Genomic DNA, 25152 nt, shown 5'->3' with positions numbered 1-25152 from the left:
TTCACAACAGCTGTCAGACAATTTTACAGCAAATTCTTCTAATTAAATTCCCTAAGCAGGGAAAGAAAACTAAAGCAACACATCCCTTTACATGATCTTCCATTAATACAAAAACTATTTAAGTAATCGGGCCATATCACCCAAGTTAATATAGTAGGGGTGTAACCCTGGTGTCCTGGCCACGTTCTCTCATCGGTCCTTATACGTCAGGGCCTCCCGATCATCTCCATCCACCAAATTGGCTGCTTGATTGTCTCCCCACTCCACCTATACCTGATATGATTGTGAAATGCTTAGGGTGTATGGCCATACATAATAAATGCGCTATATAAATACACATTACATTTAGATTACATTAGAAAAAAATCCTTAGTGTTTAGCCCTGTATACGTCTAAAATTTCATTCATAATGATCTTAAAAGGGTCTTAAAAACCTGCAGAAACAGTGTTTTTAAAGACTCCGCAGGGCAATATTGACTAATATTTATTATCACATTTTTCAATTTAATTGATTAAATTAATAATTGCTGTTTTTTTCTATTACGAGATCTCTAAAATGTCATGTTATATAGCTTTACATATGCAAATGAGAGTACTTAATTAAATATGCACAATTGTGTGTGTATTTCTTGTACAAAAATCTGAACTTTTGGATGATGTTTGTTTTAAAATAGGCCTAACAGGGGATTTTCAGTATCTCTTTTTATCACTTTTTAATTCTGAATATCTGAATAACTGCAATATCTTGTTTAAAAAAAGGATATAATCATGAAAAGTATGTGTAAATGTAAATACAGTGTGAGTAAATACAGTGTGTGTAAATACAGTTTGTAAACTGTGAAGTTTACAAAACCCATAATGATAAGCCAAACATTTTTTACCATTTATACTATAAATGATCTTTAGTTTATTATAAGTAATGTTGTCTTTTCATTAGTGTTCATCATGTATCAAAAAATAAACAAATAAATATAAGCTGGTCTCACTGGAATATTTACTTGGATTATGGATATTAAAATATAAAGTAATTTTTTTTTCTTTATTAAATATCTAACAGGAATAACTGCATTATGATATACTGTTATATTAACTTGGTAATTAATCATAGTGCATTATATATTTATACCCCTGGGGCAAATTACAGAAACATCCAGCACAGAACTCTTATCTGTTTTGTAACCATGGTGATTTCAGAGAGAATCTCATTTAGGAGACAAGACTTGAGACAGGAAGTTTCTATAGCAAAAACCCCTTTTAGATGTTTAAAACCATTTATAGTTGCCTTTAAAAGGGTTTAAAGTTTCACAATTTATTTTTTTCCTGAATTTATTATACAAAACCCTTTAATAAAAATTGCTCAAGTAAGATTGTTTTATAAAACAATCCTTTTCAAAATGTTCATTATGTAAGATACCTTTTTATTGATCTATTTTCTATTTATTTTTATTTATATTTTCTGTTTTTATTTTTCTATTCTATTTGTGGGACAACCTGAAGGAATTGTGTGGAACCCAGCATTTTTTTTACTAGTGTTTAACTCCGCAGAGACTCCTCATTTGTTCTGAATTGAGTGTCTGATTCACTATAATTCAGACACATTGCGCATGCTGCCTTTTGTGCATTGTGATTATCAATGCTGAAACGATATATCATGACAAAGTTAAAGGTTGTAGTACTGTATAGCTATTTAGGACTAGTATGATTCTTGTTTGTATTTTAATAGTGTTTTACAACATGCATCAAGTTTTTGAGAAAAAAATGACTTAATTTGATATTTGTAAGTTTTTAACATTTTTCTTCATTATTTCAATGTAGTCTCACCAAGACTGCTTCATTTTTGTTTTACTAAAAACAATAATGTTATGTCTACATCTGGCCAAAAATTCATCTTGATTAATTGCATCCAAATCCAATTGATTTATTATGTATATATAAATACACACAGGCATGCATATATTTTAAAATGTTTATTTATATTAAAATTATATATACATTTTAATATCTATGCAAAAAATAATTGTTTTGTTCTTATGTATGTGTGTGTATCACATATACATAATAAATACAATACACACACATATATAAACATAAATGTAGTAATGTTCTACTTAATTTGTGTGTTTAAATTCGACCAAAAAAATTGTTTACAACCACTTAAATTTAGTAAATCCAACTAATCATTTTTTAGTGCACTGTAAATACATTAACCTGTAAAACTGTAATATAATATTGAAGTTATGTTGAAATAATTGAGAATTTGCTTTGTTTTGACACATTGTTTTGAAAATGTGGCAAGACGGTGAGAGCATCAAAGTTCACTCTGGCCGTCCTGATGACAACGCTGTCTGCCTTCACTGCCTTCAAAATTCGCTACATTGATGTCGTATTTAAAGGGACCGTTGTAGCAAACATGCTTTCTAGCATGAAAATGTTGTTGATCAAATTCTTTTAACTATGGAAGATCAAATTGTTGTGTGTGTTGTGGCTTTGCTCCACTGATTCACTATGGGTCCATGTCTGAAATATTCTGAAGCAGCAATATTGTTTTGTACCTTCGTTATGTTTAGCATGAGATTCCAGCTTTTTTAAGAAGAAAAACAAAACATTAATGCACATTAACTCGCTAGTAACTTTTTATTTTTATTTTTTTTACGCATGTCCTTGTAAGAAATAGTAAATAATTGGAAATCCGGTGACTGCAATAATCGGAACCACAGTTTACAGGACTGTGTTCTCTGGATTCCTCTCAAGCAGTGGACTTCTACAGTACATTTCCACTGGTTGCCTCTGAACCACATCATAGATCATTAAGATAAAGTTGACTTGATTTCAACTTTCATCGACGGCCACACCTTTGAACATACACTGCTCCTTGCCACTTAACGCCACCGGCTATCATTGAAATTAAATGACTTCTGGCTACTTTGACGCTCTTGTCGCTTTTGGTGTGAACGCACAGTAAGAAATAACTGCATTTGAGTGTATTTTTTAGGGAAAGTAAAAATCTTTTCCATTGGCCCAGCCAGGCCATTAGAAGATAAATATCCTTAGCATTCAGCTCTGTGTATGTGTCAAATTTGATTGGTTATGTTCCTAAAAAGGTCTTACAAATTCTTCAATTTGACCCTGAATATTGTTCACATTTACTTCATGTTAGTAAATACATTAACTAATGAATCCATATTGTAAATGTGACCAAAAACAGTAACAGTGCTGATTGTTTTAGTCAAGATACTGTTACTAGACAGAATAAAATAATACTGTTTATGCATATGCGTATGCCAGGTTATGTAACTCTTAATATTAACTTCCATCAGCTGATTTGCACTGTAGTTCTGCTGTCTGGCATCTCTTATCCTGCACTGACCCGAGCGTCACACTCCAGTCTAGTGTCTTTCTCCTCTTTTCACTCTCTCGCCATCTTTCCATCCGCTGTGTTTTCTGTGGACCCCCGAGGCGATGCTGTCCTCTTTTTCCCTGCTCCATCACCTGTATGTGTGTGTGTCTCTCCTTCACTTTTCCCGGCTGTCGTCTCTCCTTCAGTGGACAGCTTGTCATGTTTTCTGCTTGGGCTGCACATAAGTGCTGAACAATAGAGCCAATGAAGGAGGAGAGATGGAGAGAAAGAGACAGTCTGAAAGGTTAAAGAGGAGAGAGGACAGCGAGCTCATGGCTGCTGGCGCTGTTGGCACACACTCGTCCGTATCTGGCTTTCTCCTTTCTGTATCACTCTTTCAGCAAGTCTTGCAGTTTTGTTTTTTGACTCTGTGAGCTTGTAGGATTTTCTTGGTCAGCATTAAAAGTGTATTATAATTAATAATACAAATAGTGGTAGCAATAATAGTAATAATTATAGTTTTTTTTTTGTTATTAAAAGTTTTTATTTTTGCAAAAATCTTGTAGCTCAAATTATTATTATTATTATTATTTTTTTTTTTTTTTGTATTATTATTATTATTATTATTGTTGTTTAATGTGGATAATGATGATTATGATAATTATTGTATAATAATAATAATTATTATTATTATTAATAACAATAAATAACAAATTACATTAATCGATTATTATTATTAGTAGTAATAGTAGTAGTAATAATAAAAGCAAAATTAAAGTATTATAAAATGTAGCTAATAATATTAATAATAATAATAAAATTAATAATAATAATTATCATTATTATTATTATAATAGATTTTGTTATTGGAAGTCGTTATTTTTGCAAAAATGATGTAGGTCAAATTATTATTATTATTATTATTATTATTATTATTATTATTATTATTATTATTATTATTATTATTATTTTAATATTGATAATAATGATGGTGATGAGGATGATAATAATTGTATTATTATTATTATTATAAATAATAATAATAGTAAATAACAAATTACATTAAACAATTAGTAGTAATAACAAAAGCATAAATTATTATAAAATGTAACTAATAATACAAATAATAATAATAATAATAATAATAATAATAATAGTAATAATAATAATAGATTTTGATTTTGTTGTTGGAAGTTATTTTTGCAAAAAAATATGTAGGTCAAATTATTATTATTATTATTATTATTATTATTATTATTATCATTGTTATTATTATTATATATAATGATGATGAGGATGATAATAATTGTATTATTATTATTAATGGATGATGATGATGATGATGATGATGAAGATGATGCTAATAATAATAATAATAATAGTAATGACAATAGTTTATAGTTTATTATTATTATTATTATTATTATTATTATTATTATTATTATTATTATTATTATTATTTTTAAATAACCTTACTATAATCAATAATCAACTCTATCAACACTAATCAACCCTATCAACTCTAATCAACACTTTAATCAATAAATAATCCATTAGTAGTAGTAATAATAACAAAATTAAAGAATTATAAAATGTAACTAATAATATAAATATTAATAATGCTTGTTATTTAATCTTATTATTTTAGAAAAGCTCATTAGTTAATTTTATGCAGTTTTGCAATTTAGCACCGAAGTTATACAGTATAAAAATGACAAATTATATATAACATTTATATATTATTGTATTAGATAATAATAATACTTGTTGTTGTTGTTGTTTCGATTATTATGTAATTATTATGACAATTGACCTTTTAAATTTGTGATGTTTCATATTGCACACAAATTACACTATTCACATTATAATAATTACTAATTGGATAGGTTCTAAGGAGATGTGTGTAATTTTTAATACCAAAAGCAGTCATAATATTGATTAATACTAGTAATATTAGGAAACATGTTAAGAAGGTGATGTGTGTGATTTCTATGCAAATAAAAAAGCATAAAATATAGTTTATTTTTATCTCCATCACCTTTTTAAGTCAAAGTGAAAGCCCTGTCCCCAAACTCATGCCATTGGTTTAAACCATATGTGTATTCTTGATGCTCAAACAAAGCACAGCAATATTTTGAAAGCATCATACTGTTTACATTTTCTTTTGGGAACTTTAATATGTGTCATTCTCACAGTAATAAAAACAAAACTCACCTTCAGAATAGCCAAAAATATTATTTCCATCCACTAAAATCGCCACTGGATCCCAGTCCCACCCTACATTGTGTCTCTCTAAATCACCATACCTCCTTTTCCAGCTGTTAAATGTGCTCAGATGTCAATTGTGGTATTTGTCCTCTGTCTAAAGTGATTAAGCTTTATTAATCTGGAGCTCCTGTAATTATTGGCTCGTGTTTGCAGTACCAGTGTCAACATTCTGGGCTTTGCTTGTCAAACAATCGCTCCGAGGACTATTGACTCGCCACGTTACTCTAATAATGTAGAAGTAATCTATCTAATATATGTATTTTCAGCATCAGATTAGCCTCAATCCCTCTATTATTCGCCCTCCATCTCTTTCCCCCCTCCTCCTTCTGCTAGTTGCTATGTTGCTCTTTCTCTCATAAGGCTCCTGCTATTCTGGGCAGTGTTTACTCAACTCTCTCTGCTTATTTCTTTCACTCTCTCTTTCTCCATCCACCTCCCACCCTGATACTCGGTCTACGTGACACACTGCTTGTCATCTGTACTCCGTCTTTCAATGCATTCTCTTTTTGTTGTTCATTTGACTCATTATGGTCATCCTAAAGGGATAGTTCACCCAGAACTTAAAATGTACTCACATTTACTTTCCCTGAATGGGTTGCTAACCTATAAGAGCTGATTTGTTCTGTTAAACACAATAGAAGATATTTTGATATGTTGGAAACGGGTAACTGTTTGCTTCCTTAGTGTTTTTTCTTGGTCTTCTTTTATGGATGTCAGTTGCAGCATTTTTCATAAAATCTTCCATAATTAATTTGTTCTGTTAAACTCAATAGAAGATATTTTGAAGAATGTTGAAAGCCAGTAACCATTGACTTCCATAGTGTTTCTTCTTCTTATGGATGTCAGTTCCAGCATTTTCCATAATATCTTCTATTAATTAATTTGTTCATTTGTTCTGTTAAACACAATTATAGATATTTTGAAAAATGTTGGAAATCTGTAACCATTGACTTCCGTAGTGTTTCTTCTTCTTCTATAGATGTCAGTTCCAGCATTTTCCATAATATTTTGTATTAATTAATTTGTACATTTGTTCTGTTAAATGCTATAGAAGATATTTTGAAAAATGTTGGAAACTAATAGCCGTTGACTTCCGTATTGTTGTTTTTTCTTCTTCTATGGATGTCAGTTCCAGCATTTTGTATAATATCTTCTATTGATTCATTTGTTCTGTTAAACACAATAGAAGATATTTTGAAGAATGTTGGAAACCGGTAACCATTGACTTCCATAGTGTTTCTTCTTCTTCTATGGATGTCAGTTCCAGCATTTTCCATAACTTCTATTAATTAATTTGTTCATTTGTTCTGTTAAACTCAATAGAAGATATTTTGAAGAATGTTGAAAACCAGTAACCATTGACTTCCATAGTGTTTCTTCTTCTTCTATGGATGTCAGTTCCAGCATTTTCCATAATATCTTCTATTAATTAATTTGTTAATTTGTTCCTGTTAAACACAATTATAGATATCTTGAAAAATGTTGGAAATCGGTAGCCATTGACTTCCATAGTGTTTCTTCTTCTTCTATGGATGTCAGTTCCAGCATTTTCTATAATATCTGCTATTAATTAATTTGTACATTTGTTCTGTTAAACGCTATAGAAGATATTTTGAAAAATGTTGGAAACTAGTAGCCGTTGACTTCCGTAGTGTTGTTTTTTCTTCTTCTATGGATGTCAGTTCCAGCATTTTCCATAATATCTTCTATTAATTAATTTGTTCATTTGTTCTGTTAAACACAATAGAAGATATTTTGAAGAATGTTGGAACCTAGTAGCCATTGACTTTTATAGTGTTTTCTTCTTCTATGGATGTCAGTTCCAGCATTTTCCATAATATCTTCCGTTGTGTTCAGCAAACTCAGGTTTGGAACAAGCAGAGTGTGATTAAAGGATGATTTTTTAGGGGGGTTGAACTGTCCCTTTAAATCTGTAAATTTGCTTTGTAGTCGTGAGCATTACTATTATAGCGTGTAATTGGACGTGTGCTGTATGTTGTTATGAATGCTGTGTGATGGAGCGAGGAATGCTGAGGATTTCCCGCTCATTAAAAACGTTTGCTTTCATGATGCATTATCTCTGTGTTGACGATGCTTAGTGCTGATTCTCCTTCTTGTGTGCTTTTTTTTTTTTTTTAGTTCGGCTCCATGACAGTATCTCAGAAGAAGGTTTCCATTACCTGGTTTTTGACCTGTGAGTATGACCGAAACTCTGTTACACACACATAAACACACACGTGTCGTGTGACTCAGCAGTATACAGTATGCTGTGCTGTAACTCGAGATGTGATAATAATATAGGCTTTGTTCCAAAACCTTACTAGCCTGAAGCTGCCTTGCCTGATATTTGAACTCAAAGACTAAAAGAAAGTGTGCGTGCGTGTGTGCGTGCACTTTAATGACTCATTTAAAAATTGTTGGTACATTTCAAGCATTTTCCATTTATTTACTTTAAACTGCAAATGGATAATTTACAGTAAACTGAATCCATTGTTAATGTCAAAATAATACAAAGTGCTTAAATGTGGTGATGAACACACATGTGGTGATGAAGTATTTCCGGTTTCGACCTAACGAAAAGGGAGACGTGGTAAATACGAACGAGAGGTTTGCGTTCCTGCTGCTGTACCGCGGGAGCCGCGGGACCTGACTAGATTTCTTGCGGAGCAGGAATAAATTTCCAAATAAAGCGCGGGAGCGGTCAGTAACTCTAGTGTAATTTGAACGGGAGCGGGCGCGAGCACGCACACATCCGCGTGGATGCTGTTCAGTTGCCATCAGTTTGGTGACGCTGTCTGCGCCTTACATCATCATTTTTTTTATTATGCACTGTATTACTGGATATCGAGGTAAAATAGGAAGGAGGTTTGATGGTATCAAAATTTGGAGCCATCCAAGCCTACCTGAAACCTAGCTCAAGGTTTCTAAGATGCTATCCTGACACCATAGATATATACAGTAGATGTCACATAGGGACCCAGCGCATGCCTCAATAGCGCCGCCACATTTGTACAGTGCTCCTAGGACAAGAGTCATTTAACCACACTTAGTCAAGACAAAAGCCAATCTGAAGATGCTGGACTTTCACTCTGTGTATGGGTGTTGTAATGAGCAAACAAAGAAAACAAAGCATAAAGGCAGAACATTTCATAGGCAAGATTTCGATTTTTGCGTTTTTGTATGTTACAAACTTTTGTGCTAAACAATTAACATTATTAATGATAATACAGTCTCTTACTGAACTGACCATGAGGCTGAGTAGCACCAACTCGCATTAAATTCTAGGCTTATGCTAGTTTTGTTGAATAAAATCCGCAAACAATGTATGACAACAAGACGCTGTGGTACCAGAAACTTGTATTATTGTCGGCTCATTGAAGTAATGGCTAGTTTTGAACAGTGCCTGCGCCTCAATGTGCATACTGTCCACCTTAAATTATTGAATTTTACAAATTTTATATGCCATTTAGATCAGAAAGGTGGATATTATGCACACTGAGACACAGGTATATCAATGGTTCACTCAAGCTATTCATAACGGAGATTCATTCACAGAAGAATCGCTCCCTCCATTATAATGAGAAGTGAAAGCAGGAGAGGGGATGTGTTTTTGGACATGGAATAACTCATGGAATAAATTTAACAGGGAGGGAGGATAATACATTTCTATGCACACAAACACACACTTCTTGTTAGCAATGCCCATGCGGTCACTTATCCATGGATGTAGAAAAGTGATGTAATTTTAAAAAATATTTGCATATAGACCACCGGGAAAACTCACGAGAATAGATATATGTGTATAACAGGGTGTCTGCGTGGTCTTAAAGTATTAAACGTTGATAAATCAATTATGAGAAAATTAAGGCCATTAAAAAGTCTTAATCGTGTTTTTACGAGGTCTTAAGTTTTGTTCAAGCGTTGTCCAAAGAGTTTGACTCCAAAAAAGCATAAATATATTTATTTTCCTCGATTGGTTCGAGCCGGGTCCATCCGGCCAAGGTCTTCTGTCTGGGTGATGTCAAGTAATTTGCGACAAACGCGGGAAGGTGATGTGACACTCTCCACAGCGAAACCATAGAGCAGGGCTATTCAATTGGCGGCCCGCTAGGCAATTTGTTCCGGCCCACCAAATAGTGTAACCAAGACATCAAAAATAACTTTAGTTCAGTCGAAAAACGGCTGCTATAGTTATGAAGGGATGTGCGTCTGTTCAATACAGCATGAGTCACCTGACAATAAGCGAGTGAGTGGTGCGAGCAGCCGAAAACATTTGGATATTTAAGCTTAAAGGGCACCTATGGTAAAAAATCTACTTTTCAAGCTGTTTGGACTGACATGTGTGTAGGTATAGTGTATGGCTCCGCCCCCTTGTTACGTTGGGCACGAAGTCGAAACAAATTTTCATGTGAAGAAACACACCCCTAAATCAGCGAGCTGTGTACACGCCCCTAAAATAACACTTTTTAACACATTATAATAAAACAATCTGAATTGTGTTTTCAACTGAACCTAAACTGGCACACTCAGAAGAACCATAATATTAATATTAAGTCATAAAAAAGGGGTAAACTATGTGTCCTTTAAAGGCTTCTCATCGCCGCGTTTCTGTTGCATGGAATGAAACTGCTATAACTAAAAGTTATGCCACCTGTGCGCTAGTTTAAAGTTCTGAGCTTAAAGCTACACCAAGGCTAATACGCATGCACACTGGATTAACTATAGCAACAGACCGGTCACATATCGCGTCTTTTCTGCCGGCAAGTTTGTTATTTACAAGATTAGAATATATGCCAATATGCGTGCGCATGCGGAGCGATATGCTTGCGCCTTTCAGACACACCAAGTGAAAAACATCTCATGCCGTAGCATGAGAGTTGTGCATGGCTTTCAGTGCAATGTAAATAAAAGATATTTTAGTCGAATTATTACAAATTATTAAAATGACAATGTATGTATGAACACAGATGATAACAACCGTTTATTTAAATACTTACAGTACCTAATATAAAGCTTAAATTTACATTAGATGTGATAACCGTGAAACCATGATTATTCTACAGATTATATAGTCGTTCAACTAAAATCTATAATTGTTGCATCCCTAATTGTTATGCAGTTCAAAGCATAACATATGAATGTGTTTGAATGTAGAAGTCTACTTAAGCAATGCACTGCTTACGTTGTGCTTTAAAATACAACATTTGAATGTTTGTTAAAAAAAAAAAAAAGCCACATTGTACAATGCACTGATATTATGTAGTTTGAAAATACAACATAATAACATTTTAATGTAGAAAAATACAACGTGGGTGTCCTAAAGAGCAAAAATACAACATATGGGCTCTTACATTGCTGTTGTGTCATCACTCATATTGCAAGTCATATCTCTCCGACCCCTCATTTGGAATGCTTTTCATGAACTGGCCCCCATGACTAACTTAATAATAGCCCTGAATAGCCCTGCCATAGAGCAAAACAGACGGCAAAAGTGGCTGAAAACTACCGCATAACTTATTCTTTCAAGGTTTGTTTCTTCCGAGCTTATCCAAGTTCTGTTGCATGGTTGTGCTCCGTTCATTTATTTAACTATAACTGTTTATTAAGTTAAAGGTATGATACTGATTAGAGCTTGAAGTGGCGACGAGGTCTTAACGTATTCTGAAAAAGTCTTTAAAAAGTCTTTAAAAGGTATTGAAATTTCCTTTAGGATTCCTGCATATATACCCTGATATATGTTTACATGTCTATAGCTCTGGATGGCCAGTCCTCCACTACACCTTGGTCTCATATTCATAAAGGCAGTAAAAATAACCCTGTGTAATAATCTTAATAAAGACAATTGCATTCAATCATGGGAGAAGAGGTTTGTTCTTGTAATCTAAAGATCTTATTGCTATTAAGTACTTGCGCTTATTATTAAAAATAATTACATGATTGGTGCACATAAAACCATAGTTTTTGTTTGAAATGAAGCTAGTTTCCTTCCAGTGAGTTTTTAACTCTCAGCAGATGTAAGGTAAGCTCTCTGCTATTTAAATTGAGGATGGATAAGTTATCAAACCCAAGATATTTTGTTCTGAATGTCTGCAGACAGATAAATGCAGCTGAAATATGTTCGACAAGAACACCTAGTACGCGCACGTCAGAAATGTATCCTTCAATTTGATGGCATCTGCCAGGAGAATTGATGGCTAGACATTTGTGGGTGGCCCTGTAAATGCGATTTAGTACTGTCAAGACTGTTGTTTCCGTGATTGTGTCCCGGTTTTCAGCAGAGTCCAGTGCCTTTGATTTTTCCAGGCCTCATTGCGGAACTCAATTTATGTGGAACAGAGGCTGAGTTAGTTACTAATGTTCCTGTTATACACGTCTCATGCGCACCTAAATGCAGACGACCCTCAGCGTTTACAGTCAAACCATCACAGGATAGCAATGTTTGAAGGAATTGTTTTATTTACAAGTGATAGTAACACTTATTTAAATGTTTGTGCTCTTTTATGGTTCTATTGATTTAAAATTAGTCAGTAGTCATTACTGTCACAATCCTTTCTGAGAAATAATTCTGATGTTATGAATTAAGTGCTCAGAAAACATGTCTTATTATCAGTTATAAACTGTTATTTGCAACCTCTTATTTTAAGTGGAGTTGTATGTGCATTAACAATTTGTTTTTAATATTATTATCTATATATTATAATTTTGTGTGTGTGTATAAGTGTAAATATATGTATATATTTGTGTGTGTATACAGTATATATTTATATATATACAGTATATATATATATATATATATATATATATATATATATATATATATATATATATATATATATATATATATATATGTATGTATATATATATATATATGTATGTATATATATATATATGTATGTATATATATATATATATGTATGTATATATATATATATATATGTATGTATATATATATATATATGTATGTATATATATATATATGTATGTATATATATATATATGTATGTATATATATATATATATATATGTATATATATATATATATATATATATATATATATATATATATATATATATATATTTATATATATAGCTATATGCTCTACTTTATTAGGTACACCTGTGTAACTGCTCATTAACGCAAATTTCTAATCAGCCAATCACATGGCAGCAACTAAACGCATTTGGGCATGTAGACATAGTCAAGACGATCTGCTGCAGAATGCAGAGCATCAGAATGGGGAAGAAAGGGAATTTAAGGGACTTTGAACATGGCATGGTTGTTGGTGCCAGACGGGCTGGTCTATGAATATTTCAGAAACTGCTAATCTACTGGGATTTTCATGCACAACCATCTCTAGGGTTTACAGAGAATGGTCCGACAAAGAGAAAATATCCAGTGAGTGGCAGTTCAGTGGGTGCAAATGCCTTGTTGATGCCAGAGGTCAGAGGAGAATGGCCAGACTGGTTCCAGCTGACAGAAAGTCAACAGTAACTCAAATAACCACTCGTTACAACCGAGGTCTGCAGAAGAGCATCCCTGAATGCACAGCATGAGGAACCTTGAGGAGGATGTGCTACAACAGCAGAAGACCACACCGGGTGCCACTCCTGACAGCTAAGAACAGGAAACTGAGGCTTCAATTAACACCGCTCACCAAAATTGCACAATAGAAGATTGGAAAAACTTTGCCTGGTCTGATGAGAGCCTGACTTTGGTGTCAACAACATGAAAGCATGGCGTGTGTACACATCTTCTGATGGCTACTTCCAGCAGGATAACGCGCCATGTCATAAAGCATGAATCATCTCAGACTGGTTTCTTGAACATGACAATGAGTTCACTGTACTCAAATGGCCTCCACAGACACCAGATTTCAATTCAATAGAGCACCTTTGGGATGAGGTGGAACGGGAGATTCGCATCATGAATGTGCAGCCCACAAGTCTGCAGCAACTGCGTGATGCTATCATGTTAATATGGACCAAAATCTCTGAGGAATATTTCCAGTACCTTGTTGAATCCATGCCACGAAGGATTAAGGCTGTTCTGAAGGCAAAAGGTGGTCCAACCTGATACTAGTAAGGTGTACCTAATAAAGTGACTGGTGAGTGTATATCTTTGTAACAGCCGCCAGTACCTTGTAAAATCACTTGCATTAAAAACTATTATAAAAGTGCAGCTCTGCATCTAGTATTACACCTCAAAAATATAATACAAGTATAATCGGGCTACGCGTGTTTTACTGCAGTGTCACGTACGCTGTGATCATGTGTTCGTAAATGTAAAATGTCGGCTCTGCCTCCTGCTGCTGACCAAATTAGCCCAAAGCCCAGCACAGTCTCATGCGTGTTTTTTTCCTCTGTTTTTTCTCTCTTTCTCTTTCCGCAGTGTGACTGGGGGGGAGTTGTTTGAGGACATCGTCGCCAGAGAGTATTACAGTGAAGCTGACGCAAGGTGGGCTCTCCAATTTACTGTTGCTGTGGTTACTGTGCTGCAGTGAGCAGGTCACACACACACACACACACACACACACACACACACACACACACACACACACACACACACACACACACACACACACACACACTCGCATCTGATTCAAAGCAAAGAAAGAGGATGACCATCCCTTTTGTGCAGAAAACTGAGAGCCTTTAATGACGGTGGAGTCGTAGAACTGGCAATCAACAGGTGGCACACAAAAACGCATCTATTTGCCCTCCGTTGGCCCCCTCCTTTCGAGTGCATCATTTTCAATGAACTGTAAAGGTTCTTTCTAAACAGGTAGCAGAAATTACACTTTTTTAAATAGTGTGCAGAGCTCCAACCTTTTTTCTTCATTAGAGTGACTAAGTTTAGAATGAGATTAGCCATTTGCCGAACTTATGAGCGATGACATAAGCTATGTTTCCATCCAAAAATGTGAATTAATTTTTATGCGCAAAACTGGATTATCACATAAAAGATGTGGATGGATGTTTCCATCCAACGAGTCAAAACGAACAAATTCGTCACTTCCTGACTTCACTTCCTTTTATCATTACATGATCTCTTATAATAAAATCACATGACTTTTTTGTTCACTACTGGAATTTGTTGAGTAAAAGTGTTTCCATCAAAGTTTGTGCGCATCGTTACTTATCGAATAAGTTACTCAGTTATGCACACACACTTTTTTTGCGCATTTTCAAAATTTATGCGCATCTTGGCATTTCCATTAACTTTTTTATGCACATAAAAATGGATGAAAACCTAGCTATTGTTGCGTATGACATCGACTAGCGCACAAAAGGGGAATGATACAGCACTACTTGTTTGAACAGCATGCCGAATGGACCATTTAAAAGCTCAGTTCTAAAGGCAGTGTTAATTGAGCTAAAGCAAATATGAAACACAAACTAATGAAGCATTGTGTAACAACCATAAGGTTAGAAGGTTTTTATTTCCACAAATCACCAACTATTACCATGGTTTTACCAAAGTAACACTGACAGGAACTACTTGCAGAAATGTGGAAAATTGTTGTAGTGCTTAGAAATGTGCATTTTTTTTTATTCGATGTCTGATGTCCAAAATCTCTTTAAGGCAAGTCATTTCACTCGGCGGCCATCTTTGAAACGCCTCACGAGCAGTATGCTTGGGCATTCTGTCTGAATGGAAAAACATCAAATTCTCCAAAACTGCTTGCCAAGCTTACAATAAAATTTCATATTAGGAATCACCAATAGAATTAAACAAAACCTGTATCTTCAGTTTCATTTCTAAACGTCTAAATCACACAAAATCTGCAGACACTCACGTCTGCTCTGAGCCCCTACCGCGGAGTATAGTCAGCCTATAGCGATCGATGATTGGCTCCCGTACTAGAAGGTGGGCTTTATTCGCCATATACCGATCAATGATTGCCTCCTGTACTAGTGGGACTACTGTACTAGTTCCGCATGTGAAGAAATTTATTCAACGTATAATGCTCAAAGATTTATTTTGATTTGGGGATTTTTTTTATCGTCTTACAGTTCATTTGACTAATAACACAAAACATTCAAAAGTAGCAAACACATTACTTTACATGCTTTCATTAATCTGTATATACAGCATGTATCACTCTGGGCTCAGAAAGTTCTCAAAATATTATATTATCCTACATTATTTTAAAGGTACATGAAGATGTAGGTTATAAAGGTGGTTGTTAAATGCAGAGATTCTCTATAAAAAAAGGTGAAAAAACACCTGCAAGTTCTGAAAGCCTCAGACAGGTAAGGAAAAGTAACACAAAAATAACTCAAAGTAACTAATATGACACATTACTTTCCATAAAAAAGTAACTCAAGTAACGCAATTAGTTAAATTTTTGAGGGAGTAACTCAATGTTGTTATGCACTACTTTTAAAAGTAACTTTCCCCAACACTGATGATAACTATAATTATTAACCCTATTGCCTTAACTGTCTTGCTTTATACATTAAATGTGTATTGTAATATAATTACAGTTTTTTTAAGTCAAGTCTTATTAGTTTGTTTATTTATACTAAACATCTTTTATCATAGTAGAAATCATAAAGAATGTTATACATGTGCGTGATAATCAACCAATGTACAAATCCCAATTCACTCTCCTGCTGCTTTCAACTCAAGCTACTCTCAAATGTACATTTCTAAGAGCTAAAACTTATTATTAATATAACATTTACAATGCTACTAGATTGGGTGTTGGTGCCACCATCTGTAGAACTGACTGGCACTGGTTCCACTGCTCCCAGAAGTCAGTCTAAGCCCTGGGTGTGTTCAGGAACCAGCAGTGAGTGTGTGCAAGTCTCTGAGGAAGCCTCACTCCAATTTAAAGCCCCAGGCATCCAGCACAAACACCCTCCAGCAATAAGCTGAGTTTTAATATGCTCATTCGGGAGTTAATGGGACATTTGGTCGCATGATGCCAGTTTAACGTCTTTACTTTGATATTAGACTGATAAAGAGAGGGCAAGTGGGAGAATTAGTGAGAAAAGCATTTTATAAAGAGATCAGCTGTCTTATTTGTCTGTGAGATATATCGAGAGAGAGACAGGTCTTTTGTGTCCGCTGGGATTTGTGCTGTCCTGAAAATGGAATGCTGAGCTTAAAATGTAACCAAATTTGGGCAAATAGCTTCTGCGTTCTTTTGAAACATGAATATAGTCTCTGCTTTCTTATCCAGTGTATTTGTTTTGTTTTTTGTTTTCTTGCTCTATTGTTCCTTGTGGCATATCCTAACCAGGCATGATAAAGTGGCAAGCGATAATAAAATCTATATCTTCCATGTGGCTTGTCACTAGAAACTTGTCACCTAGTTAGAACACAGAACAAGTGTGCAATTCTCAAGTTAATATAATGGAATGTGATTTAAAATGTAATATAATATAGTAATAATTTAGTATGTAATATAAATAGCATTACACTGTATTATTGTATTCAATTCTCTTTTAGATTATATTTTATTTGTATGATGTAACATATAATAAGATATAATGTAGTAATTAATGAATATTTAAAACATGAATATCAGTGGCGACACAGTGGCGCAGTAGGTAGTGCTGTCGCCTCACAGCAAGAAGATCGCTGGTTCGAGCCTCGGCTGGGTCAGTTGGTGTTTCTGTGTGGAGTTTGCATGTTCTCCCTGCGTTCGCGTGGGTTTCCTCCGGGTGCTCCAGTTTCTCCCACAGTCCAAAGACATGCGGTACAGGTGAATTGGGTAGGCTAAATTGTCCGTAGTGTATGAGTGTGAATAAGTGTATGAAGGTTTTCCAGAGATTGGTTGCAGCTGGAAGGCCATCCGCTGCGTAAAACATGCTGTCCGCTGTGGCGACCCCAGATTAATAAAGGGAATAAGGCGAAAGGAAAATTAATGACTTAATGAATGTCAATTTTATATTATATTCTATCACTTAAAGTAATTTAATCTAATATAGAGTCTTGTATTATAATGTAATGTAGTGATTACGGTTACTGTACTGCAAGGTAATGTAGTAATACATTATAATGTATGTTTTTTTTTATACTTTATAGCATTATGTAGTATGTAGTGATACATTAGTATTTATAATACATATATTGTATTACATTACATTACATTACATTACATTACATTACATTACATTATGAGGAAAAACTATGCATAATTCTCCTTTAAAAGCGATAGTTTACCCAAAAATATAAATTGTCAACATTTTTGACCCTTGATGTTTAAAGTGATTAATATTAATTATCACAAGTTAGAACACAGTACGAGTGTGCAATTCTCAAGTTAATATAATGGAATGTGATTTAATTTGGAATGTAGTGTAGTAATAAGTTAGTATGTAATATAAATATTGTTACACTATATTGTTTTTCTCTATTATATTGTATTTTATATGTTTTAATGTAAAATATAAGACATAATGAATATTTAAAACATGAATATGAGTTTTATATTACATTATATCACTTAAAGTAATTAAATCTAATATGTACTTGTATAACAATGCATTGCAGTTATAAATTACTGTTACTGTATTGCAATGTTATGTAGTAATACTATATATTGTATTATGTTGCTTTATAGTTAATGGCATTATGCAGTATGTAGTGATACATTAGTATTTATAACACATATATTATATTATATTATATTATATTATATTATATTATATTATATTATATTATATTATATTATATTATATCATATTATACAGTTATAATATATTATAGGGATAGTTTACCCAAAAATTATCAATGACCCTTGATGTTTGAAGTGATTGATATTAACTATCACAAGTTAGAACACAGTACGAGTGCGCAGTTCTCAAGTTAATATAATGGAATGTGATTTAATATAGTGTAGTAATTAGTATGTAATATAAATATTGTTGCACTGTATTATGTTTCTTTATACACCCGCTTCGAATGTTATCACTCGATTGATTGGGCATTATCAGTGCTTATCAGCTGATAGATATGGGCCTGTAGGGGCCTTCTGGGCGTACTAATAGGCTCAGAAGGCTGTTATCATCCATCCACAAGGTTAATCATCCATACTACTTGAGAAGACTCCAGATCCAGATCTGTTTTTACATTACTGTGACGGTTGGGTTTAGGGTAGGGGTAGACGTTAATAAAATACAATTAATGTGAAATTTAATAAATGATATAAGTAATTCTTAACTTTCGGCTACAGCTGTATGTGATCTATAGCTGATTAACCATCTGGATGGATGATAACAGCCTTCTGAGCCTACCAGTAGGTGAAGAAGGCCCCTACTGGCCCATATCTATCAGCTGATAACCACTGATAATGGCCATTCAATCGAGTGATAACATTTTTATCGGCTGACTTTATAGCATTATGCAGTATGTGGTGATACATTAGTATTTATATTATATTATATTATATTATATTATATTATATTATATTATATTATATTATATTATATTATATTATATTATATTATATTATATTATGAGGAAAAATAATTCTCCTTTAAAAGGGGTCGTTCACCCAAAAATTTACATTTTATTACATTTATGACTTGCATTGTATCTGTTTTCCTACTATGGAAGTAAATGGTTACAGGTTTTCATCTTTCTTCAATATATCTTTTGTGTTCAACAAACATAAAGGTTTGTAACCACTTACAAGTTATCCGAGGTATCCCTTTAAGTATCTATACAGCAGTGTGACTCAACACACATACAAACACGCATGCACGTCTGTCCTGGTTAGGCCTTTATAACATTCTCTTATAGGATTACAGCTTTAAGAGGGATGAGATAACACATGTCTGTGTACCTGTCTGAAAGTAATGCCCACCCCAGCTATCCCACAATCCCCTGCTCAGCTCTCCTCGAGCTTCAGTCACTTTACACTTAACCTCAGTTCAGTCTGCTAAAGCAGCAGAAGCGTATGCATATGGAGCGTCAATCATCCAGTCATGCTGTTTAATTGAATTACTTAATTGAATTGTCCAGCAGAGCATGTTGATTTAACTTTACTGTAATCAATTTCAAGGGGTGATTTTAATTAAGAGAGATTTAAATGACAGACTAAACGATCTCAGGAAACTGACTTTGCATTATATAATTTGGTTATGATTTGTTATTGAGAGAGACAATATTTTTGGGGAAATTATATGAATGGCAGTATTTACAATCAAATGTGTTGTGTTTTCATTATTGTTGTTATTATTTACCCAAAAATGAAATGGACTGTCCAGTATTTGCATTCAAAGGTTAGAAATTGATATTTATCCTCAGCTCACCGCTCACTTATCTTTATGGTGTTTCTCTGCCACTGATTGATTTATTATTCTGTTTTTCAGCCATTGCATCAGTCAGATCCTGGAGAGTGTCAATCATATTCACCAGCATGACATCGTGCACAGAGACCTTAAGGTGAGCACAGGCCTGTCACCACAACAACCCTATCCTCTGCATCCTCTAAGGGGTTTCCATGTCGATGCCCTGCACTGCACAAACACACAAATAAATGCGTACAAAAGCAGTTTCATTTTTGGCCTCTGCTGTATTTTGAATAATGCATATTCTAGTTTCGATATTTTCCTTAACACTTACACGTTCAAATAATTACTATAAAGCAGTGGTGGAAAGAGTCCTGAAAAATCATACTCTAAAAGTAGCATTACTTGCTTAAAAATGTAGCACGAGTAAAAGTCTGTTTAAAATATTACTCAAAGTATGAGTAAAAAGTAGACCTTTCAATGGTACTCAAGAGTAGTCAGTATTACCCTGTAAAAAGCTGATGCTTTTACATGAAATTTGTGGAAGTGTGTAAACGTAACATCCTGTAGTGCATTTAGTTGTTGCCCACCTGGCACACATCGTAAGATGTTAATAATAAGTTAGATTTAGGTTGTGATGTCAGGTGACTAAAATTCAATGTCTATCCAGCGTCTAAGTACAACGTTATTGATGTCCAATAACAACATCAAATGGCGTTGATATTTGGTTGATTTTAGGTTGTGTTAGAAAGTGACCAAAAACCAATGTTGAACCAACATCTTAAACCAACATCCTATTGACGTCAAATGCTGACATTCATTCATCAGGTATGGCAACCAAAATCCAACATCTGATTGACGTCATAGTGGTAATGTCCACACAACGTCAAGCTGTAACATCATTAGACGTTGATATTTGGTTGATTTTAGGTTGGACATTGGACATTGACGTCGTTCTGGTGTTGAGTTCTGACGTCAACCTGATTTTCAATTGCAAACAAAATGCAACTTCCCCATGATGTTGGGGTACAATGGCAATCTGATATCATGTTGATGTCTTGTGTCTGCTGAATGTCTGCCATTTCAGTCATCATACAGTAAACATCCGTCATCTTCAGTGACATGCATCTAAACAGTCGCTAGGTCAATGCGTGTAAAGATTTTGGACATCTTCTTGGACACTTTTAATCCTTCCAAACAGTTTGCTGCAATAAATCGCCCATGTCTTGAGGTAGTCCATTAGGATGTGATTTACCTTTTATATGGGATGACCGGAAGTTGAAGGACAGTAGTAGAGTACTTTCCAAGGAAAGTAAAAGTACACATTTTTAAAACTACGTAAATTACAATTCCTGCAAAAAACTACTCAATTTCAGTAATCTGAGTATTTGTAATTTACTTAACACCACTGCTATGAAGATTTTGTTTTGTTTTGACTTTTGACCTCTATTATGTTTTCTCCAATTCTGCACAGTTAATTGTTTCCCGAAAAAAAGAACAGACTTTCAGTCTTTCCTCACAAACCTACATGGGTTTCTAATAAATTTGCATAATTCTAGTCTATGGTCTTAATTGGCTGTCTGCTTTGAATCTTAGACACAGTTGTAACTGAAGCCTGAAAGTTTAGTTGGAGTCATTAACAAGTTAAAGCAAATCCACTTTTCCTGGACTTCCAAAGATTGAGGAGCTCAGATGCTCAGGATTTTGGATACTTCAGATTTGTTGATGAAGTTTGACTTCTGAAACTCTTTGAGTGGGATTTAAACTTGTGTCTCCAGCATGGGTGGTGGGCGTACTTCAGCCTCTTCCTAATGAGCATCTCATGCACTGACCAAATGGACACGGGTATTTTCAAAACCATACTTCTATGCGGTATTGCTGTTTGTCCACATGAAAACGCAACGTCAGGTGACTGAAACCGCACCTTTCTAAAAAAACTCCGGCCAGGGTGAAGATTTTCTAAAAGATTTCTGGGTACAGTGTTTGATGTGAACCCAGCCATGTTGGCCAATCAGACATGAGAAAACCACGCACACACTGACATCATGAGGCTAAAACTCTGGTTGTATCGTCCACGCGAACACACTGTACCCGGAAATCTTTTAGAAAATCTTCACCCTGGTCAGAATTTGGACAATACAACCAGAGTTTTAGTCTCATGATGTCAGTGTGCGCGCTGTTTGCTCATTTCTGATTGGCCAACATGGCTGCGTTCACACAAAACACAGAAAACGTGAATATGATCAATTCTACACTCTCACTGCAAAGGTATCGCATATTCTGCATTGTTCAACCGAGAGATAGTAATCTGCCTCTGTTCTTACGTTTGCATTAACTTAAATGCAATTTACTCGCAAAATACACTTAATGACATTTGGTGTAAACTCAGTATAAAAGGCTCACTATCGCCACCTGTTGGCTGGGCATACCCATAACATGCATCACAGTGCGTTTATGTATTTTTATGTGGACAGAGATTTTTTTTTTCTAAATGTAAGCGGGAAAAACTGTTGATAAAGATACTAGTGTATGTGTGGACATGGCCTCAGTTGCAAGGGTGTGACATTTACTCATACAATTCCTGCTGGGTGGCAATTATTACAATCGCTCTCAAATTTCCATCTGGGTCACGGCACTAAAATAACCCCACATGGCAGGTTGTGCACACCATTAAGGACCTAATGTCAGTTGACCTACACCTATTGAAGCCTGGGGAGATCAGTTTACTTGCACAGCTTGTTATATATTTTCTTACACTCTACTCCAATGTCTCAAACTCAATTCCTGGAGGGCCACAGCTCTGCAGATTTTAGGTCCAACCACCTCCAATATGTAAACAGGTTGCACTGCATCTGTATGTATTTTAGCTGTTGTGACTGGAGCGACTGGAGATCATTTTCCTCCTCACTTGTTGCGGCTGCTGTAGGCTATGTACAATATACGAGGATGCACGTGCGTCTTTGTGCTTGTAAAGTCATAAACAAACACCTGTGATTGGTTTATGAGATTGGTCAGATTGGCGAGTACCAGTCGAGTAATGAAAGGTGATTATTGGTCGATACCGATCTTCGGCCGATCAATCGTGGCATCCCTAACTCAGACTGCTCTGATTCTCTGCCCTCTTTGGTATGGGAGGCATGCACATTAACAATTTAACAAGATTTTAATTCATCAGTTAGCAATGCAGCAGTTGAGCGCTCCAATTCGACTCTCTTGAGCACATTGCCAGTTTGAACCTGTATGAAATCCTGCTTGCATCTTGGAGAGTTCTACCAAAGAGGTCACTTGTGAGGTTTGCTCCCACAGCCGGCCTCTGTTAAACTCACAACCCTAAACCTTACTCCCATCCGGATCATGGAATCACTTTTGCAAAAGACTTGGTGCTACAATGTATGGCTTGAGAGAAATATATATATATATATATATATATATATATATATATATATATATATATATATATATACAATTTGAAACCAGAAGTTTACATACACTGTATAAAAAGGCACATGACCATTAAAAAAAAATTATGTTAATGTAAACTTTTTCTCTTTTTAGGTAAGTTAGGATTATCAGATTAGTTTCTGTTATGCTTAATAGCAGAATAATGAGAGAGATATTTTTGGAGAAATTTTTAAAGTCAAAAGTTTACATACAATAAGATTATTATGCCTCTGAAAAAGCTCAGATGATGGTGTCAAGGTTTTGGAAGCTTCTGATTGGCTAATTGACAACATTTGAGTTAATTGGAGGCACAACTATAGAATAGTATTCAAGGAAAACCTCAAACACACTGCTTCCTCGTGTGACAACATGGGAAAATCAACAAGCCAGAATCAACAAGAAAAGTCAGATTACAATTAGCAAAATTACACTGGGAAAAAGACAAATTTTTGGAGACATGTCCTGTGGTCTGATGGAACTAAAATTGAACTGTTTGTCCATAATGACCAATTTACATTTGGAGGACAAAGGGGAAAGCTTACAAGCTTAGGAACCACATCCCAACTGTGAAGTTAGGGGAGCTGCAGCATCATGTTGTGGAGCTGTTTTGTAGCAGGAGGGACTAGTCCACTTCACAGCATAGATGGCATCATGAAGAAAGAACATTATGTAGAAATACTGAAGCAACATCTCAAGATATCAGCTAGGAAATTAAAACATGGCCACAAATGGGCTTTCCAAACAGATCATGACCCTAAGCATACTGCCAAATTAGTTAAAATGTGCTTTAAGGACAACAGAGTTAATGTTTTGGAGTGGCAAATGTTTGTGGATCACAAAGCCCTGATCTCAATCCTATAGAAAAATTTGTGGGCAGAGTTGAAAAAGCTTGTGCGAGCAAGCCTACAAATCTGACTCGCTTACATTAGTTCTGTCAGGAGGAATGGGCCAAAATTCCTGCAAACTATTGTGAGAACTTGTGGGCGGATACCCAAAACATCTGACCAAAGTTATTCAGTTTAAAAGCAAAGCTAAAAAATACCAAGAAAACATTTGACTGTCTAGAAATTAATTAAAAAATCTCTCATTATTCTGACATTTTAGCAAATGTAAATCATTTAGGTATTCCTAACAGACCTAATAGTATGATTTACCGTCAGACATTTAAAAAAAAATGGTTGTTCCTTTTTTAGAGTGTATGTAAACTTCTGGTTTAACTGTATATATTTTTTCCTGGACCACACTACTTAACGTTTTCATTATTTTCCACTGCAATGCATGTGGATATGTCACAAGTCCATGTGTTCATTCGACAGTGCCAGTGTCATTGATAATGCAGACAGACGCACACAGTTTTATCATGTCCTCCTATTGTGCATTAGTCACATACACTGCCCTCCCCCATGTGTATGTGAGCCCAATGCTGAACAGTAGTGATGTGCCCAGGCTGGTTGCCATAGAGAAGAACGTGATACGCCAACTGTTGCTGGTACTGCCTGTGAGACGGAGGGATTCGGGAGGGGGCAGCGCCAGCCTCTCCATTCCTCATTTGTAGTCCGTGCGTTTAATGAGGGAGAGCGTGAGATTCACACCTATGGGCATAAATTTCCCTGCATCCTCATAACTGATGCATTTAAATTCTGCTCTTGCATGTAAAACTAGAGGATGAACTCTGTGTGTTGAGAAGATAAATGTGCGGCAGCTAATAAATCAAGCCTGTTGAGTTGTGCATTGAGGAAAGCGAGAGGAAATCGACTTTACCAGCCTATATTTTAGTGTTAAAGTCTGCCATTGTGCCTAATATATTTTTCTAGGCCTCTTCACTAAGGGTGTGTACTTGAAACTACTGGATATTAATG

At 34.8% G+C, this 25152-nt stretch overlaps 1 protein-coding gene across 13 annotated transcripts in view; it reads left to right on the top strand.

Moving 5' to 3' along the window:
• Window positions 1-25152, top strand: part of camk2g1 (calcium/calmodulin-dependent protein kinase (CaM kinase) II gamma 1) — a 164185-nt gene that overhangs the window by 75261 nt on the left and 63772 nt on the right. For all 13 annotated transcript variants that reach the window (XM_056469135.1, XM_056469148.1, XM_056469144.1 and 10 more), the window contains exons 4-6: window positions 7745-7799; window positions 13995-14060; window positions 19934-20006. In XM_056469135.1, coding sequence (XP_056325110.1) covers window positions 7745-7799; window positions 13995-14060; window positions 19934-20006 — 194 coding nt within the window. The remainder of the gene's footprint in view (window positions 1-7744; window positions 7800-13994; window positions 14061-19933; window positions 20007-25152) is intronic.

This window comes from Danio aesculapii, chromosome 12, assembly GCF_903798145.1.
Source record: "Danio aesculapii chromosome 12, fDanAes4.1, whole genome shotgun sequence".
In the NCBI taxonomy this organism is placed as follows: Eukaryota; Metazoa; Chordata; class Actinopteri; order Cypriniformes; family Danionidae; genus Danio; species Danio aesculapii.
This window is presented reverse-complemented; position numbering and strand designations above follow the sequence as displayed.